This window comes from Sesamum indicum, linkage group LG12, assembly GCF_000512975.1.
Source record: "Sesamum indicum cultivar Zhongzhi No. 13 linkage group LG12, S_indicum_v1.0, whole genome shotgun sequence".
Taxonomy (NCBI): Eukaryota; Viridiplantae; Streptophyta; class Magnoliopsida; order Lamiales; family Pedaliaceae; genus Sesamum; species Sesamum indicum.
This window is the reverse complement of record NC_026156.1, coordinates 6,169,920-6,190,526: the sequence shown is the minus strand read 5'-3', so window position 1 is coordinate 6,190,526 and position 20,607 is coordinate 6,169,920. Positions and strand designations below refer to the sequence as shown.

General features: G+C 38.4%; 4 protein-coding genes across 6 annotated transcripts; 3 read left to right on the top strand and 1 right to left on the bottom strand.

Annotated features, from left to right (window-relative positions):
• LOC105175897 (C-type lectin receptor-like tyrosine-protein kinase At1g52310) lies at nucleotides 7–3,121 on the top strand. The gene is made up of 5 exons (XM_011098536.2): nucleotides 7–172; nucleotides 286–349; nucleotides 770–1,174; nucleotides 1,306–1,876; nucleotides 2,393–3,121. The coding sequence occupies exons 1-5, from the start codon at nucleotides 98–100 to the stop codon at nucleotides 2,919–2,921; spliced, it is 1,644 nt and encodes a 547-aa protein (XP_011096838.1). The 5' UTR covers nucleotides 7–97; the 3' UTR covers nucleotides 2,922–3,121.
• LOC105175896 (allantoate deiminase 2) lies at nucleotides 3,290–7,588 on the bottom strand. Of its 2 annotated transcripts, none has more exons than XM_011098534.2 (12): nucleotides 7,268–7,588; nucleotides 6,373–6,443; nucleotides 5,958–6,061; nucleotides 5,800–5,884; nucleotides 5,572–5,688; nucleotides 5,260–5,369; nucleotides 5,075–5,180; nucleotides 4,892–4,978; nucleotides 4,113–4,355; nucleotides 3,887–4,012; nucleotides 3,636–3,797; nucleotides 3,290–3,552 (listed from the first exon to the last, which is right to left on the bottom strand). In XM_011098534.2, exons 1-12 carry the CDS (start codon nucleotides 7,401–7,403, stop codon nucleotides 3,430–3,432), a joined length of 1,470 nt encoding a protein of 489 aa, XP_011096836.1. In that variant the 5' UTR covers nucleotides 7,404–7,588; the 3' UTR covers nucleotides 3,290–3,429. The 2 variants fall into 2 exon arrangements, with proteins under 2 accessions (XP_011096836.1, XP_020553910.1); XM_020698251.1 differs by having other exon boundaries at nucleotides 5,832–5,884.
• Nucleotides 10,168–12,681, top strand: LOC105175895 (polygalacturonase QRT3). Of its 2 annotated transcripts, none has more exons than XM_020698545.1 (3): nucleotides 10,168–10,869; nucleotides 11,010–11,243; nucleotides 11,342–12,681. In XM_020698545.1, exons 1-3 carry the CDS (start codon nucleotides 10,663–10,665, stop codon nucleotides 12,359–12,361), a joined length of 1,461 nt encoding a protein of 486 aa, XP_020554204.1. In that variant the 5' UTR covers nucleotides 10,168–10,662; the 3' UTR covers nucleotides 12,362–12,681. The 2 variants fall into 2 exon arrangements, with proteins under 2 accessions (XP_020554204.1, XP_011096835.1); XM_011098533.2 differs by having other exon boundaries at nucleotides 10,176–10,869; nucleotides 11,010–11,246.
• Nucleotides 13,471–19,910, top strand: LOC105175956 (polygalacturonase QRT3). Its single transcript, XM_020698229.1, has 4 exons — nucleotides 13,471–13,836; nucleotides 13,918–14,065; nucleotides 14,211–14,290; nucleotides 18,272–19,910. Exons 1-4 carry the CDS (start codon nucleotides 13,618–13,620, stop codon nucleotides 19,337–19,339), a joined length of 1,515 nt encoding a protein of 504 aa, XP_020553888.1. The 5' UTR covers nucleotides 13,471–13,617; the 3' UTR covers nucleotides 19,340–19,910.

The window sequence follows — 20,607 nt, the reverse complement described above, 5'->3', positions numbered from 1 at the left end:
TGAATACCTCCTCAATTCCACACCATTTCTCTCGCTTTCCTTTCTTCCTCTCTATTCCTGTTTTTTTCATTGGGGTTTCTGACGCAGTATTATCCTCATGAAGCTTGCCATCCACTTCCAGCCTCTCATCCTGCTCTTTTGCTTCCTGCTTTCACTCGGAGCATCCAACTCCGTCAGCCTTCTTACACACTTTAATCTTTCTTAACAAATTTAGTTTTCAAGATATTGGAACGCATATTCAGTTTATTTGCCTTTGTTGATTATGTATGTGTTTCTTTTTCTCAGGGCTTTAATGAGTCGCTTGATGTCTCTTTACAGGCGCCTCCTTTAAATCAGATCCACAGCAGAGGTTAGTCGTTGTCTCTTAGGACTCGAAGATAATTGTTTTCTTGATTTCTATCCTCTTTTCCAAAGTCCTATTTGAGCTTCAGAATTTAGAGTTTAATTTTGCACAGAAAGGAGACCCTAGTGCTTGTTCATGAGCCTCCTAGTAGTAGAGCTAATAAAAAAAGACCCCGTTCTGTCAGACTCAGACTGCTTGGTATTGTGTCTCATTATCATCCTATATTTTTCTTTATCTGTTTATGTTCTGATGCCCATCCTTTTCTTCAATTTTTGTGCTAGTATCTAAATAAGTTGCCCGGATTTCTGGTTGCTGATGAAACTTTATGCTCATAAATCTTACTGGCAGTGAAATTTCCTTTTGAGGTAAGACGAAACTATTGTCAACCCTTTTTTCCCTGAGTAAAATTATCTGTTTGTTTTACAGTGTCATGCCCTTCTGGTTGGAGTGGAAATCATAGTAACACAAGGTGTTTCAAGTTTGTTGCCAGCAATGAATCATGGGATGAGTCTGAGAAGCAATGCACATCTTATGATGGGCATCTGGCAGCAGTAACATCACTGCAAGAACTATCTGTGCTTCAAAAGTTATGTAGTGAAAATTCGGAGGCATGCTGGGTTGGTGGGAGAGTAATCAACGAATACTGGAAATGGTCTGACAATACATCCTACTGGAATGAATCAATCAGTCCAATCCACTCTGGTTGCACCAATCAGTCTTGCTTTAGCAATAACTTGACAGATTTTTGCACATTGATGATTAATGGAACTGCATCTCTTGTGGCTCAAAGATGTAACATGTCACATGCATTCTTATGCATGCTTGATATGGGTATGCGATTCCTTTATAAACTTAAGCAAAATCACTTACTATTTTTGGTCTCCTCTCAAATCTTTTAGTTCTTTTCATGAAACTCTGTTAAATGGTTAAACTATTAATTTTGTTTCATGTTCAAATTTCAGAAAATAAATGTCATGGTATGCACTGCCACCAGGAATATCTAATCATTCTTGCTGCTGTCAGTGGACTCATCTTTTGCACTACTCTTGCTGTTGTATTATGGCTTCTTATATATAGACGTAATAAAAGGCGTAAAAGATCTCGCAAACTGTCTAATCCAGCAGAATTGGCATTAGTTCCTCCATCATGGAAAGTTTTTACTCGTGAGGAACTAAAGTCCATTACAAAGAATTTTAGTGAGGGAAACCGTCTTCTTGGTGATGCCAAAACGGGGGGCACATATAGTGGCCTTCTACCTGATGGGTCAAGGGTAGCAGTTAAAAGGTTGAAGAGATCTAGCTTTCAGAGGAAAAAGGAGTTTTACTCTGAGATAGGGAGGGTTGCAAGATTGCATCATCCAAACTTAGTGGCTATTAAAGGATGTTGTTATGATCATGGCGATCGTTATATTGTCTATGAGTTTATCGTGAATGGACCTTTAGACAGATGGCTGCACCATCTTCCCAGAGGGGGAAGGACATTGGATTGGGCCATGAGAATGAAAGTTGCTACTAGTCTGGCTCAAGGAATTGCGTAAGTTTCTTGAAGTTGTGTTCCTTTTGTAATTACTACTGGTATTCAAAATAGTTTATTTACCATGAATTTGCTTTAAATATAAAAACCTAAGAGGCTTGTGCTAGATAGTTGAAATTGTAATCCATTACTTAAATGTGATGTTTGGCATGGTTTTTTCTGCTTCAATTTTTTGTCCTGCCTCTCCAGCCCTGGCCTAAGTAGACCCACTGCAAATTTGAGCTTGTCCTGCCTTCACATTCATCAACTTGTATTACAGTGTCAGTTTTATTATCCATAAACATGATCTTTGCATGCAATAGCATAAAACAACATCATGAGGTGCTGGGCACAATTCACTTCCAAAATACTTTTAAGCATCTAGAGGATAGCAAAACATTTCAGGCTATAGGACCTGAAGATATCAAGGGAATAATTATTTTTCTTTTTTAATGAGTTCGAATATTGACTTTTAATATGTTGAGATTATTAATATTGTCATGTGGATTGTTGTCTCATTAATTTGTTAATTAACAGGTTCCTCCATGACAAGGTGAAGCCACAGGTGGTGCATCGGGATATTCGTGCAGCTAACGTACTTCTTGGTGAGGACTTTAGTGCCCATCTTATGGGAGTTGGTCTATCGAAGTTTGTTCCTTGGGAGGTCATGCATGAGAGGAGGGTAATGGCAGGCGGCACTCATGGATATCTTGCTCCAGAGTTTGTCTATAGAAATGAGCTTACGACAAAAAGTGATGTTTACAGCTTTGGGGTTCTTTTGCTTGAAATTGTTAGCGGGCGCAGACCAGCACAAGCTGTTGATTCTGTAGGTTGGCAGAGCATATTTGAGTGGGCTACACCATTGGTGCAGTCTCATTGCTATCTGGAGCTCTTGGATCCTCTAATATCATCATCTTCTTCTTCTGTAATCCCAGAAGCTGGAACTGTCCAGAAAGTAGTGGATCTTGTATATTCTTGCACACAGCATGTTCCATCTATGCGCCCCAGAATGTCGCATGTTGTCCACCAGCTACAGCAGTTAGCACAGCCACCCTCTTTGAAATAAGCTTTATCATTGTAATGAATTAGGAGTTCAATTCAAGAGGAAAAATTGGTTGCTGCTGTTATGAAGTCGTAGACCATTAACCTGTTTGACTTCACACAGTTCTGCTACCTGTTTATAGGAACTTAGAGCAATATGATGATGGTGGTCATTTTTTATTAAGGCCCTGATTGGTATATCACAAAGAACAAGGATTTATGTGATGCTTTAGTTTCATTGACTAAATTCCAGGTTCTGGCCCTGGAAGTATGATATTGGAGGCATATATATCGGTCAAAAAGTCATGCAAAGGTTCGCTCCTTCATGCACCTAGCTTTATCCAGTCAATTTTGCCAACTTACCAAGAGTGGTTAGTACTTTCTGGGACCAAATAGAGGTAAGAATTTTTCTCAAGACCAATGAAGAAAAGATCAGATGGCAAATATGTACATTTTTCCTTTCTTGAATATGAAGCTGTTGCATTTCCACAACTGACTGTTTATCACAAGCTGTGAGGATCATACAAATGAAATCAAGCAAGAGTCTCCAGAAATGCCAGGAGCGCCATACCAGCAGCCCAGACATCATTGTCCGATACATGTTCAGCTGGGGAATGACTAACCCCACCACGACACCGCACAAATAACATTGCAACCTATATCAGATAGTAACAGACCGTCAAAGATTGAAATAAGTATACATTGAAGATTACAATGGTCGTAGGTTAGAGAACAGCACCTTAGTTAGATGAGACATGGCCATTGCATCATGTCCTGCTCCGCTCATCAATATAGGCACGTCATCTAAATCCTCACCACTTATTCGTTTAAGAGCAGCATAAGTCGCGGATTTCAGCTGGGAACTCAACCCAGGGTTGCAGACCACCGCATTAGCATCATGCTGAAACGACACAATCTTTTTTTTATTTCAATGAGCCACAAATTACTTCTGGGCACAAGTATCACCAAGTTAAGAGGCAAATCTCAAACCTTGCGTTCAATAAGACACAGAACTGAACGCTTATCACATATGCGGTACATCCTATTAGACAGTTCATAGATTATTGCTTCTCGTCCCAGGTCATCCATTGCACGTACGTCGACAGTGAAGGTTACCTGCACAGACAAAAAGCAATTAAGATGTCAAACTCCTCAACTGTGCTTACCAACAAAACTAACTGTTGAATATACAAGTCTCAGGACGTTCAAGACTTGCCTGGCCAGGGATTACATTACTTGCACTTGGCCAAGTTGATATTTCTCCAACAGTACAAACAAGAGATCCAGCAAGAGATTGTACTGTAGATGCTGTGCACTGACCATCATAGGACAAATAATCCTCAGGTTGTTTACAAAGACTTTCCAGCAATACAATCAGTTCTGCAGCTGCAGCCATAGGATCCTGGCGCATCGTCATGGGGACTGTGCCAGCATGCCCTTGCGATCCTTTTACCGTCACCTGCAAAATTATGGAAACAACCTTCATCGTATTAAGCAACTAAAATGGATATACAACTAAAAGATGGCTTCAGAAGTAAGCCTAAGTTGTTTCTTACAAGGTTTCAGGAACAGCAGTCAGAAGCAAACTTAAGTTTCATACGAAAGGTTTAACCTGTGTATTTAAGGCACCCGATGCAGATAACTAAGTCCATGTGACTCAAATAGCAATCAGATGCTGATTTTCACTTCTTAGGCCGATTTGGACGGGATTTGATCTTAGCTGTATTAAATTATAGTATCACATTTTGGAATCGGAATATGTGTTACTTGAGCAGAATAATGCATAACACAAAGTGATTCCCATCTCAATAATTAAATCCAAGACTATCTAACGAATGATAATCTGAGCATAAGCCGCTCGGAGATGAGCTTTGATAGAGTAAATTAAATTCATTTCAGAAATAAAATCTAAGACAACTCATATCTCAGAACTGAAAATATAGTGATGCAAATCATTTATTGAAGCAGATGCTGCACGTGTATTTGGAAAATTACCCTCAATCGTGTTTGCCCTGCAATGCCTTTTACCAAACCAAGAGGAAGGCCTACAGTCTCAAGCACAGGACCCTGTTCAATGTGAACCTGTGATGCAAAAGAATTATGATCAGAACTCCGTACAGCATATACTCTTTAGTCTTGCATAAAATATGAGTCATATGACATGTAATGCTTGCATACCTCAACATAACCCCAAACAGACTCAGGATCATATTTGAGCTGCAAAAGATTCTCCTCTGTAATCTCAATAGAGTTCTCTCTTAGAGCACCTTGCACTGTGACACCACTGAAAATATCTATCTGTTAATGGTCAGCGCAAATTCAGATTACAGCTGAGCAGAACGTATTTAGTTAGTTAGGTAAACCTCTTATCGTGCACATGCAATGTTGAAACAGGCAATACACCAGCAATTGCTGCACTTCCTAAGAAGGTAGACTGAAACCTAACTCCTTCTTCATCACTAAATGCAATAACCTGAAGAGAAAATAGCCAACAGAATCACAACGTGGCCTCAAAAGAACTTTCCCCCTCTGTCCCTTTCTCTATGAAAGCTGCTGACTAGTATGTACACCTCATAATAGCAAGAAACAATTCCAGTAAAAGCAAGCTCATGCAGCATAAATGCCGCTCAGAAAACTTTCATTCACAAGTGATAAGTTAGCATAAAATCAGTTACCTCCACTGGTCGCCTGAGTTTTCCAAGCATTCCGCTGATATTCAACACCTTCAATGCAGATAATGCAGTAACAATTCCCAGAGCTCCATCAAATATTCCAGCATCAATAACAGTGTCCTGTATAAGACAGCAGTCAACAGTCAGATATTTTTACATTTATTGCTCGAAATAGCTCACGTAAGAAAAACTATGTTTTGTTAGAGAAAGTTGAGAATGTGGTTGATTCACCAAATGAGAGCCGATTAACAGAGCTTTCTCACTTGGATTGAGCCCTTCATATCGTCCATGCACATTTCCCATTTGGTCCACCCACCTACAAAAAGGGAAATGTCAACATAGTATTCTGTCCGTTGTAAAACTGAAAAACTAAAGTTTTGACATCTTACGTCTGCAAACCTGCATCCTCCATCCACAACCGAATAAGGTTTCCTGCTCTGACAGAAGCTGGGGACTGGAAAGTCCTTGCAAGAAATTCTTGTGCATCACTCACCTGGTCAAAACGCAATCTCGCTTGAGACTAGCCACATCTTTTGTGGTTTTATTTTCAATATAAGGTACTATGGTGTAAGCAGTATATAAAACATATTAATTGTGTTTTCTGATTTGCAATAAAGCTTCCGCAATCAGACAGGCGAACGCACAAGCAGAGAGATTCTTGAACTTAAAGAGAATTTGTAGAAAACAGATCAAGGAAAAGTACCGCATAACTTTATGCACATCGGATGTGGTGTTAAGTTTTGCAAGATGATGAGGACTCATATCCACTTTGCTTATGTACCAAAGTCAAGTTGAGTGGCGTACCTTTCCAAGCTCATTGAGTCTTGCCACTGCCTCATCCTTTAGTATTTCCGAATGCAAAAAGCTTGTGCCTTCTGTATGTACAACAGATAATGAGTTGAGTGTGTTTGAAGAAAATCACAGCATAGGACTAGGTGCAGAATCCAGATTGGAACAACCGCAAACATTACAACAATGACAACAACATCAAACTAAAATGGAGACTAGAGAGATAGCACACTTGAACACTACCCGTAAGCAATGGCTCAAAAAACGTAAATGAGAGCCTAATTGAAATTCGAACAAATAATATGTGATAGAATTGGTTCAGAAAATTGAGAAGAGAAGGAACAAACAAAACGAAGATGATAATATACAGATATTAAAACACTTGAGATGTTTTTTATAATATAAGTAAAGAGATGTTTACTTGAGATTTTGATATGTGTTGTGTTGGTGATCAAGCAGAGAAACGGTGTGCTAGTGTTAAGATCAGTATCCTAGAAAAAAGGTTGGGATCCGAAATAAAGCCTTATAATCCACATAAAATACATTTACATTGGTGATTTTGTTGATTACGCTCCCAGCCACCAACACTAATAATAAGAATGAGAAAGACAATAAATAAAATAAAAGCCAGTCTAAATGGGGTGGAAAATCCTGCAGGCAATAAGAGAAAAAGAAAAGGTTTTTATCTAAAAATTTAATCTTTAGAATAATCCAGAAAAGGGTTATCAAGTGAAGAATTGAAGTCCAAATCTGAGATTTAAGTATAAAATAGTGTACGAGTGTTAATACAATATAAGCAATCGGTGGTGGTGGTAAGGGAGGGAAGTATGAAACAGAGAAGGGAAGTTATTACATAGTACAAATCGGGGGGTTGATTAATGAATGAATGAGAAGGAAGCGGAAGATTTACCAGAGAATCTGATGGTGGAGGGGAGGGAGATGGCGAGTAAAAGTAGAAAGGAAGAAGAAAGCAACAGAGAAAGATTGAGAATTGGAATGAGTGAGATGGAATGGTGGAGTGGTGTGCATTGGAGTAGGGTGGCCATGTCCGAATATCTCTTTCTCTCTCTCCCTCTCTCTGGCTCTCCGTGACTGGATTGGATTGTCTGCGCCAAGGAAGGGAAGAGAGAAGAGAGGAAGAGAGCAGCAGCCAAATTGGCCACGGAAATGCACACTTTTGATTAAAGGTGGTATTGGCAATGGTAATGGTAACTTCTGAGGTCATGGCGGCCAGCATTTGTGGTTGCCTCGTGATTTTGTGCCTGTTGACACTGTGGGGCCCTCTCCAAATGGGCCCACTCATTTCTGTCTTTTCTTTTTTTCATATTTTTTTTAAAAAATAATATAAATAAAGAATATATATATATATATATATACACATATTTGGTTGTATATGTGAATGGGGTGTGGCAGTATGTGTTTTATTGTTTGTTTGTCCGTTGTTGTAAAATATGGTCCATAATCTTTTTGGGTAGGCTCAGCACAAACCACCACTATCCTCACCTAGATGGTTTAGCCCAATTTACCTACTTGTCTCATTCTTTGGCTCAATCCATTTATTCTATCCGGCCCATTCATTCAATCCGGCTCTCTATATATTTATCTTTCTCTTCTGCAGGTCAAATTCTAAACTTATTTTTCTTTCTCATCTTCTTGTCACCCCCTCATTCTTCTCTTTAGGTTCTCCATCGTCATTCTTTTCTCTCTGCATCTTCAATGACTTTCCCTTACATCTCCATCGAACTAGAAAACCTTTTTTCTCTTTCTCTAATCAAAAGTTATTCGTAAACCTATTCCTAAGTGGAAATCTAAAACTATGTTTGGATTAATGTTTTTGTTTTGGTGTTTTGGAGATAGAGAGAGAAAAATAGAGATAAGTAAGTATGTGTTTTGAGATAGATGGTATGTTTGGATTTGTGTTTTGATATAATATAAAATAAGTGGTGTAGGTTTGATGTTGGGATTTGGGAGACAGGAGTTACTGTTCATTGTCAAATCATGTCTTTTAATATATATATTTAGTAATATATATGTGTATGTATATATAGTATTTTGTTTGTTAGTGAAATATAATATATATATTTATGTTAAGAGAAGAATAAAAAATAAAAAAAAAAGTAATAAAAAAAATTAAATTACAATTGCACACCTAGTGGAGGTGTGCAAAACACAAAAACAAACAAGGTTTTGTGTTTTGGCCCATCTCTAAAATGGGAGATGGGCCAAAACACAAAACCAAACATTGTGTAAGTGTTGTGAGTGATCGTCTGTGGACCGACCTTGGTGGTTGTAGGCTTCTCTCTACTGGATCTGGACATTGGGCTATTCATCTCTTTTCTGTTCTTATTTTTCATATTGTTATCATTATATCTGTAAATATTTCTGTAATATTTGTTGTTGTAATATTAGTCTGTATAAGGGTTTTCGTAACTTACGATTTTTCTTTAATAGCTGAATAGGATTTTAATTTTGGAGCTCACTATGATGAATTCTTCCAATAGTGGTATCAGAGCCTTCGAGTTCTCTTTCTCGGGTGTCGATATGATTATTCCTTAGTCCCCTAACATTAAGCCTACTGCAAAATATCTATATTGTGCGCTTTGTGCGAAAAATAGCTTAGCGCGTAAAATAATTTAGTGTTGGTTATTTTTTCTGAAAAATTTGATATTCTTGAGTTCTGTATTTTTTCTCATTGTGTGCAAAAATTATTTTCTGGGCAATGCTTAGTACACTACTGGTGGATTCTTTCAACACTTGCTTTTTTTAAAAAAAATATTTATGTGAATTGAATATTTAATTTTGGGAAGAAAAAAAGATGGGTGAGAGAATGTTGAGATGAGAAGATTCAGATTGAAAAGGATGATGATGATGATGATAGTGAATGCATTACGCAACTTGTTAATTTGGGGGAAGTGGGAAATGAGAATAATAATAATAATAACAATAAAATGGGAATCACTGTCATCCCAATTCCCACACCCACACCCACACCCTTTATTCATATCATTAGTGTAATTAATCCAACATTACAACAAATGCACACACCATAACAAATCACACCACAACCTCACCAACTTTTTATTCATTTCAAACCAAAACCACTCACTATTCTAAATTCCTTCCTCAGTCTCTCTCCCGTCAACCCAGCATGAGAGTGAATGATGTGGGCTCATAAGTGAAGGCCAGGCCCAAATACTTATTGTCCACCCTACCTAACCCAATACTATAAAGCCCCAGCCCTGGCAAGGAATTCACCACCCATATGACTTGATGCCCGCTCCTCCCAAGATACTATATTAGACTCATTCATTGATTTGGGTGTTGAAGTGTCTCAGTCTCCACAATCCTCTTCAACTTCCCTAATTAAGAATATTTAATATATTATTAAATAAAAATTATAATTAACAACTCTAAGCTGATATCTTGTGTTCCATTAAAGAAAAAATTAGAATCATTATGTGGGTTCACGATTCCAAGTTTAATATTAACAAAAATTAGAGGATTTTGATATAAAAAAGGCATTAGATTGGAGGGCAGGATTTTGATTATGGATTTAGAGAGGAGATGATGATAAATTCATAATTTGTTTGTTAAAAGAAAATGGTGTCACATTTTGCATGCTTTGCAGATTTGTGGGGTGCATGTTAAGTAGTATACTCAATTCTCAAATTCAATTCTTTGTCCGGCATTAATTACGCAATCACATTCACACCACTTTATTATTGTCCTTTATGCCCTTTTTGGTGTGGAATTGAATTACAATGGAAATTACACTCTTACCATTCAATGTAATTCAATTGTTAGGAGTTAGGACATCCATCTCTACCTACATTACTACTACTACAAAATCACTCTCTCCACAACATATCATAATCATAATAATAATCAAACAAGGCTGCTGCTGTGCTCCTTCTCTAAACACTACAACTTCTCTCACCCAACAAAACAAAATTATGTTTACTTCAACCATAAGTCATTCTTCTTCTTTCTTCCATTTCCAAAAACCAATCTACTTTCCTCTGCGAGTAAATATACCTTTCAGACATGTCAAACTTTATTATTATTCGCATCACCTCTATTAACACTTTTTCTCTCACAAGAAGCATTCAACGCCCTATAAATAATTTTACCCTCAAAACACACCTTACTGCATCATTTCATTTCATTTCAGGTGTCATAGGCGTGTGAGTGATCCACTAAAATGTGCTCACTTTTTCCAAACTTGTTGCTTGCTCCCTCTCTCCATGCTTCTCAATCTATTTCTCTATATAACCAACATAATTAGTTGCTCAAACCGACATCAATATGGCAACCTCAACCTTACCTATATTCTTCTTCTTCATGTTGTCTTCAGGAATCATCACTTGTATGATAGTTGGCGTGTATGGAGACCACACTGCTCCTCATTTCTCCAGGAAACATTCTTATCACTCTCATCTCCCCAACCTGTTCCTTGAACGCGATTCTGCATCACCTATTCCCCCACCTGCACCTGCATCAACACCATCCTCTGTAACTACTAAAATCATACTCTTAATTCATCTTTCATGCCTTCCATTCCAAGATAATATTTTTTCTGTTTCTTGCTTCATCTATTCTGCTCCTATATATGTTTATGATCCTCATGATCTTGTTTATTTTAATGAACGCAGGCGTCACCAAAACCGCTTGTATATCACGTGACATCCTATGGTGCTGACCCCACGGGCAAAGCAGACAGCACGGACCCAATTCTCGCAGCAATATCAGATGCGCTCAAAGGGCCTGGAAATGGGTTCCTGATGGAGGGAATAGTGAATCTTGGTGGAGCCAGGGTTGATCTTGATGGTGGCAATTACTTGATTAGCCGTCCAATTCAATTCCCTGTCGCTGGAAGAGGAAACCTGGTGGTAACTTGGTTAAATTTCACTTTCCAGCCCTTTGGGATTTCTTAAAACATGGAAAAACAATGGTGATCTTGACAACTCATATTTTGTAATTGCAGATACATGGAGGATCACTCACAGCATCTGGTGACTTCCCAGACAACGGCTATCTGATAGATTTATCACCAGCCTCAAACAATGGCTCTGGGTATAACTACGAGTTTGTAACACTCAGAGACCTGTTCCTGGACTCTAATTTCCGGGGCGGAGGAATCCAAGTTATCAACTCTCTCAGGACTAACATTGACAACTGTTACATCACTCATTTTAATACCCAAGGCATCCAAGTACAAGGTGGTCATGAAACCTACATCAGATACTCCTATCTCGGCCAACACATCACTGCTGGGGGTGATCCTGGTGAGAGGAATTTCTCAGGCACCGCAATAGCCCTGTCGGGGAATGATAATTCTATCACAGATGTCGTCATATTTTCAGCAGCCACAGGGATTCTGATATCGGGTCAAGCAAACACTTTATCAGGGGTGCATTGCTACAATAAGGCCACTAGCTTTGGAGGCACAGGGATTTATCTCAAAACACCAGGTTTAACACAGACGCGAATTGTAAATTCGTACCTGGATTTCACAGGCATTGTTGCCGAGGACCCTGTGCAGCTCACAATTTCCAGCAGCTTTTTCCTTGGAGACGCCTACATTCTCTTCAAATCTATAAATGGTGTGGTGAATGGAGTCAACATTGTGGATAACATGTTCTCGGGCTCGGACAAGGGGATTGAGATTGTGCAATTGGACCAGAGCAATAGGGCGTTCAATCAGATCGATCAAGTTGTGATTGACAGGAATAACGTGAAAGGAATGAAGCTTAAGGCGACGGTTGCAAGAGGAAGCGTGGAGGGAAATGGTAGCTCCTGGACCACAGATTTCAACTCAGTACTTGTGTTTCCGGACCTTATTAAGCAAGTACAATACACGTTCATCACAAATGGGAGGTCTTTCCCTGTTCACGCCTTGCGAAACGTGTCAGGTAACAAGATTGTGATTCAGTCAGATGTAGCAGTTCCTGCAAGTGTTCATGTAACTGCTGATCAAGGGGGGGTGGGTTCCTTCTCAAGCTAAGGAGATTGTAATCTTTGGATCATATGTCTCTAGCGTTTCAACTACCCTAAAGTGCTAGGGATGACCAATATAGCATTTGGAAAAAAATTCCAGGTCGATGGCTGAGATTTTACTTTTTCTTGCTTGATCAAGAAATTAGAATTGTAGGTGGAATTGAAACCTCAGTTCCACACACAAACATCTAGATGGTCAAGCAAATATAACCTCTCAAGTCTAAAGTCGTGACACATTAACTGGTGATCCTCACTTTTCTTTCCCCCTTTGTTTTTCATGTTTCCAAAGTTTTTTGGTTTAACCAATATTGGGATGTGAATAATTTACTGGGGTATTATGTCAAAATTATTGATCATGTGGGTCACCATCCATGCGGTTCTAGTTGGTAACCAGCAGATCAATTCTGACAGCGATATGGTTATAAAATAAGTAGAGATTTGAAAAGGATGTGCAAATTAAAACAAGCCAAGAGAATAGAAACACCCACTCAGCTTTCTCATCCAACAACATTCTGATTTCCAGACAAGAAGATGAACCAATTTTGATATTATTGGTGCACGTGCATAATTCATTTGGTCCAATGGTTTAGATATTATTGGGCTAGCCAACCAACAAAGAAGCCCATCTAATAACACCAAATTATTGAATTTCAATATTTAATACATGAATGTCGGCCCACTCTCAAATTTGGATGGATCCAAATGGCTGCTCGCTTTGTTGTAAGAATAGTAATGTGTGGTGTGCATGTGGTTGTAATAATTGAGTTGGACAATCTTAAAATTCATATTAGTAGTAACCAACGCAAATTTAACCCAATCTACCTTTTACGATTAAATAAAAAAAAGGGTGCAGCATTGATTTTATACCAAGTAATGACGTCAAGCTAGCTGTACTTGTTATTTACAGAACCTTTAATTTTTCAATGATTTGTGCCAAAACGGGGGATGATTAAAATCACTCGGACTAAGCTAATAAAAAATACAAGAAATAAATTATTAAGATGTAACCGTGTGGAATCAGATAATCGGAATATTAAAGATTTGGAGCGCAAACACACAGACATGACAGATTTGTTTTACATTATTGTTATTTGGTTTGAGAGAAAACTAATAAAAACAGCCTTAATTTATAAGGCAAACCGCTTCCAGTTCCGGCCCCCTTCTACACTTGACTTGTGCATCATATCATAAATTAGTGAGTGCAGTAGTGCTACCTCTCTCTCTTTTTGTCCAACTCCAAACACACCCCCACCCACACCTAATATGGAGAATTTGTGGTCCTCCTCCCCAACTCCAACTCTACTACTCATCATACCATTTTTCCTTCTCTTTAACTTGAAAGAAATGGGATGCTCTCCCTCTGTCACACACCCGAAGCTCCACCACTTTCAACCCAAGCTTCTACGTAAAACCACTACTTCTCTCACTAGTTTTGTTAAAGCAGCTTTTACGGATTCTCCGCCACCCCCAGTTTCGGTCAAGGTCTGACTTTTCCATTTCCACATTTAGCCCCTCAAATTCATTTCCTCTCCGTTATACTACTCATGTTTGTTTTATTTGCAGAGCAGTGGCAGAGTGTTTTATCCCATCGGCTACGGTGCTGATCCCACTGGGGCTCAGGACAGCACCTCCGCCCTATTGGACGCCTTAAACGACGCCCTAAAACTACAAAATGGGCTTGAGTTGCTACCTGGAATCAGTGATTTGGGTGGTGTGCAGAGTTTTTTATCCCATCGGCTACGGTGCTGACCCCACTGGGGCTCAGGACAGCCCCTCCGCCATATTGGACGCCTTAAACGACGCCGTAAAACTACAAAATGGGCTTGAGTTGCTACCTGGAATCAGTGATTTGGGTGGTGTAGTAATTGATTTGCAAGGTGGGAATTTCAAAATCAGCAGTCCTATCAGGTTTCCCGCTGCCGTTGCCAACATTGTGGTACGTACGTTTTCCGATGCACATCCCGTGCAACCTCTCATACACGATACAACTCTCTCTCTCTCTCTCTCTCTCCATCCATCAAATATACATCTTAGATTTTCATGTGTATGCATTAAAAGCATTGCCATTAATTCATCAAGTTTTTACCTTTTTCTGATCACTGTAATTAGGCACATGAGTACTGCTTGTCTGTGATTTTATGGTCCTTTGAGGTTTCATTAATTTTCAACCATAACTACGTTCGGAACTGTAAAAAGTTACTATTTACTCGTAAGTTAAGTTAGTATATCGATGACAGAGAGATGAGAAGATATTACCTTACCCCTTTTCCTAAAGCACTTGAGTGCTGACTGCTGACTCTCTCTCTATAGCCACCTTCATCAAATATGTATTCCCTCTTTCATCCCTCTAATTCCTATGTTTCAATTTTCTATTTCAAACTCTATTACATTTTCTGTTTTATTTAATATACATATGATACATATAAATTTCTTTTAAATAAAATATATGATATTATTTTTATACATGTAACATGCATATTTAAATAGAATAAAAAATGTAATAAAAAATCTAATCTCCTAATTGGCATGGACGTGTTCTCACTGGGAGGCTAGTAAGCAGAAAATTTTAATTCAGACCAAATTTAATTGGACTTAAATTAGTTATATAACAAGTGTAACACACTTATGATATAATTAATGTATAATTCAAAAAAAAGTAATCAATGACATGATAGATTTAATTCGACAGTCTGAATTGAATAGGAATCTTAACTACTAAACGGGTTATTGCCACGTGTCAGATCAGAAAATGCATCCACGGGAATGCATTTAACAATGAATTAGAAGGAAAGTCCATCGTCTCTTTTTTCACGTCCTTTTGCTTTTCTTAAATGTCGTGCTATTTTTCCAAGCTGTAGATGCATTTACTTTTCCAACAACAAACCAAACCACGCACACAGACAGCCAACCTTTTATTAAAGTTGGCATAAACACAACACGCAATCACTATATTTTGTTGAAATACAGAGGCATAGGCATGAATGTGAAAGTAAAATCAGACAATTGAAATCTTGGAGAAAGAATAAACGAAATTGAATTGAAGATCATAAAGTTTCTGTTGTTCTATCTGTTACAAGATAAAGAAGACCCATATATACAGAGATGGGTCACAACTAACTTAACAACCTCTAAGTTGCTAAAACCAAATAGTAAAAAGGTCCTAATACAAAAATGCGACTTCTGCAGAAGAAGAAATCTGCAGCTCTTCAACCTGAAGTCAGTGTGTCTGCAATTTGTTTTCTCGTTGCAACTGTATCTTCATAGTCTGGAATTTCATCACCACCCCTCGCAAACTGTACTAGGGTTGAGGTTCACTAAGTACAGCTTGGACCTGAGATGGAGGAATGAGGTACAGGGCAAGGACTTGGTAAAAATATCTGCTACCTGTTGCTTCGAGATCACATAAGTGGGCATAATCACTCCTTCTTTGAACTTGTTTCTGACTACATGACAGTCGATCTCGAGGTGTTTAGTCCTCTCATGGAAGACTGGATTTGCCGTTATGTGTAATGCGGCTTTGTTGTTACAAAAAAATGGTATAGAAAGCTTTACATGAATATCCAGAGTTTTCAGAATGTAAAGTAACCATGTGACTTCACAAGTAGTGTTGGCCATGCTACGGTATTCAGCTTCAGCGGAAGATCTAGCTACTGTAGTTTGCTTCTTGGTTTTCCAAGATATAGGAGTGTTTCCCATGAAAATACAGAATCCACTCAAAGACTTTCTGGTTAGATGACATGCAGCCCAATCTGCATCACAATAGACCTTAAGTGAGAAATCAGAGTTGGATGAGAAAAACAAACCTGAGGTGACAGTCCCCTTCAAATATCTGACAACATGAACTGCAGCTTCCCAGTGTTTATCACAGGGATGTTGGAGGTGTTGGCTCAATTGCTGTACAGCATAACATAAGTCTGGTCTAGTAAAACTCAAGTATAATAGTCTCCCAATGAGTCTCCTAAATCTGGAAGGTTCAGTAAGTAATGCCCCTGCATCTGCAGATAATTTTAAACCTGGGGCAAATGGAGTGGTAGTGTGCTTTCCTTTGCTTAGGCCTATGTCTTTGATTATGTCTTGGGCATATTTCTGTTGTGTTACAACCAAACCTTCTGCCGAATGAGCAAATTCTAGGCCAAGGAAGTACTTGGCAGGTCCTAAATGCTTCACAGTGAACAATTTATTCAAATAGTCTTTAACATTCATAATATTATCCACAAAAGCAGAAGTAACAAGTATGTCATCCACATATACAAGTAAAGCAATTAAATTCATACCTGTACCTTTTATGAATAGACAGTGGTCATGATCACATTGCTCAAAACCAAAATCCTTCATTTTGTTGGTAAACTCTTCATTCCATTTTCTTGAAACTTGCTTCAAGCCATAAAATGATTTTTCTAGTTTACAAACCTTACCTGTTGGGATTGTGTACCCTTGTGGAGGTTCCATATATATGTCTTCATCCAGGGTGCCATGAAGGAAGGCATTATTCACATCGAGGTGATGTAATGGCTAGTTTTTACCCACAACAACTGCAAGGAAAAGCTTAACAGTGACTGCTTTTGCAACAGGTGCAAAGCAATCATCGTAGTCTTCTCCTTCCACTTGGCTGTATCCTTTTGCCACTAATCTGGCTTTATATCTTTCAATAGTGCTGTTAGGGTTGAGTTTTACCTTGTACAACCATTTACATCCAATGGCTTTCTTGCCTTGAGGTAATTCTGTCAGCTTCCAAGTCTTATTTCTCTCTAGTCCACTTATTTCTTCCCTCATGGCCTTCTCCCATCTTGGATTCCCTTGAGCCAACATGTAGGTCTTTGGTTCCTGCAGGTTAGAAATCTTTTCCACAAAACAAGTATGTGCAGTTGTCATTTTATAACAAGCAGATTCATCAGCATTGCAACATACATAATCCCTCATCCACACAGGATACTTGGTCAATCTACTGGACCTTCTAGGTACAGTGGTGTTATTTTCTATCTCTTGATTGTTCTCTGTAGATGCTATGTTAGGTTCTTTTCCATTCTCTATTTCATCAAGGTTCAGAGGTTTAGGGAGTGGACATACTATGTCATCAGTAACTTCAGCAGAATTCTTAAAAGGGAAGGAGTTCTCATGGAATACTATGTCTCTACTGACATGGATATTTCCTGTGTTCAAATCCATTACTGCCATGTTGAAATACAGAGGCATAGGCATGAATGTGAAAGTAAAATCAGGCAATTGAAATCTTGGAGAAAGAATAAACGGAATTGAATTGAAGATCATAAAGTTTCTGTTGTTCTCTCTGTTACAAGATAAAGAAGACCCATATATACATAGATGGGTCACAACTAACTTAACAACCTCTAAGTTGCTAAAACCAAATAGTAAAAAGGTGCTAATACAAAAATGCGACTTCTGCAGAAGAAGAAATCTGCAGCTCTTCAACCTGAAGTCAGTGTGTCTGCAATTTTCTTTCTCGTTGCAGCTGTATCTTCATAGTCTGGAATTTCATCATATTTGTATAAAATATCTGGTCAGGTTTCCCGATTAAATAGATTACATGCAAGTTTCGCGAGGATCCAACTTTATAAAAGGTGGCAGGATTGGTTGGAGCTAGAACATAGGCGTTACTGGTGGAAATGGAGCTCATCAGCGGATTCTTGGACATCTGTTGAACCCAAGTCTTGAGATTCTGTATATGTAATCATTATTAACTATTACAGACACTTAATGAATGACCTGGCGTGTGATCAACCCATATATTAGAAGCATTGAAGTTAGTAAAAGTTTCCCATTAATTTTCCTTTGATATTTGAATCACAATTAGAACCCTGGGAATTCCAACTCCTTGTCTCCTTCTGGCCTAACGTAAATCGTGAGATGTAAAAGTAAGGGCATTGTCTAATTATTAATCTTTCGACTTGCTCATCAGGTACAAGGAGGCACCCTCCGGGCATCCAGCACATTTCCAAGCGACAGGCATCTGATCGAACTATGGGCACCAGATTCTCGAAAAGCCTCTGCCCCGGATACTTTTTCAGACAGCAAGGACTTTAACAACGGAATGAAATACGAGGACGTCACTTTTCGGGATATCCTCTTCGATTCGAGCTACCAAGGAGGAGGTCTCCTCTTGATAGACTCGGTCAGAATTCGAGTAGTCAACTGCTTCTTCTTGCACTTCAGCACGCAAGGAATTCTTGTCTTGAGAGGACACGAGGCTTTCATATCAAGTTGCTTCCTAGGACAGCACCCGACAATCGGCGGAGACAGAGTGGAGAAGGGTTACACGGGCACCGCAATTGATATTGCCAGTACGGACAATGCAGTGACTGATGTTGCCATCTTCTCAGCCGCAATTGGGATTATACTCAGGGGACGGGCTAATATTGTGAGCGGGGTTCATTGTTACAACAAGGCGACATTGTTTGGTGGTGTTGGAATTCTAGTAAAATCAGCACAGAATAGGATAGTGGATTCTTACATGGATTTCAATAGCATAGTGATGGAGGATCCTGATCAAGTGCTTGTTTCGAATGGGTTCTTTTTGGGGGATGGAAATATTGTTTTGAGGTCGATTCAGGGTCGGATTTCGGGTCTAAATATTGTGAATAATATATTCTGTGGGGACGCTAACAATATGGTTCCAACTGTGAAACTTGAAGGCGTATTCAGCAGCATTGATCAAGTGGTGATTGATGACAATGTAGTGAATGGGATGAGCTTAAAATCAACGGTATCCAAATTGACAGTGGTGGGGAATGGGACAAAATGGGTAGCCGATTTCTCTCCCGTCTTGGTGTTTCCTGATAAAATAAATCACGTTGAGTACTCCTTCTTCACAAGAGGAGGAGTTGCAGCTGGATTTCCTGCACATGCTGTGACAAATGTGTCAAATAACATGGTTGTTATCGAAAGCCAACAACCAGTGAAGGCCCTTGTTTCTATTTCTGTTGATCAGCATAATATGATGGGGGATCAGGGAAGCTTCGTAATGTGAGAAATCTCAATGTGTGTGCGTGTGCAGAGAGTAACTTTCAATAAACAAAACTTGTTTTCAATTTTCATCTTAATTCCTCCAATTAAAAGTTTGCTATGAATATTTAATACTACTGCTACATCTAAACCTAGTCTAACAAATACTGTAATAGATATTTAAAAGAAGAAAACGAAAAAGAGGGAGATTTGGGAATTTTCAAACAGGATGGTAATCACCGTTCCAGAATGGCTGTGGGATTCTGAGCTCAGTTTAAATGACATTTCTCAAGATTTCTTTATTCAAAGTAGGATAATATTTGATGAGAGTAGCATTATCAGATTGGGAAATGGGAAATGGGAAATAAGAGATGGTGGGTGATGGCAATCACAGTGCCAGTTTCAATAATGTTTGGTTGGATTTTCCATGGATCAGGCCCAGATGACCCAAGTATAGACGGGCTTAGTCGCATTTGTTGAATCTCGTTGGATTTTTTTATGTACAAGGATTACGATGAAGACCATTTCTAAGTTGGGGGAAGGTGCTACGTTGATTTATAATCTCATAATATTATTTACTGCTCTCCTCATCAAATATTATACTTGTTGTCATCATCTTTTACTCTTTTTTTTTTTTTCTTTTAAGTATTTGATTGACTTCATAAATTTCATGTGATCACACGCAACAACGTTAATGATAATATATAACATGATCTTAATTGACTCTTAAGTTATAATATATTATTCAAATCCATTTTTCCAAGAAAAGAATGAAACTTATGGGCAAAGTTCATTTTCGATGGTAGAAGTAAACTCATCGGATTTTCAGAAGGGAACGTATTTTTAGTACTAATCAAAAATCCCACTGCCTACTTCAGTCTGCAACACATTTCTCACTACACAATTACTCTCTCACTAGTACTGCAATCTTATAATTAATATGGAGCAGTACTACATAGAATGTGTAAATCAATCAATCAAATTAGGATATTAGCTAGTAATATGAATTGTGCATGTATATATATATATATATATGCGTGTGTGTCTGTAATCCTTAATTATAACAAAACATTTTACACATATCCTAATCTTCTATTTCAAAATTTATGAGTCCTTTTTTTATGCCAACGCCAATATAATACATATATAATAATTAGAAAGCATTAATAATACATATGAACATGTGATACATCCTACATTGGAAGACATGATCCAATACAACATTAATTGCCTGAACGTCGACGCTAATTAATTGATCGATCAATGTCTGCAAATTGATACGTCCTCACTTTC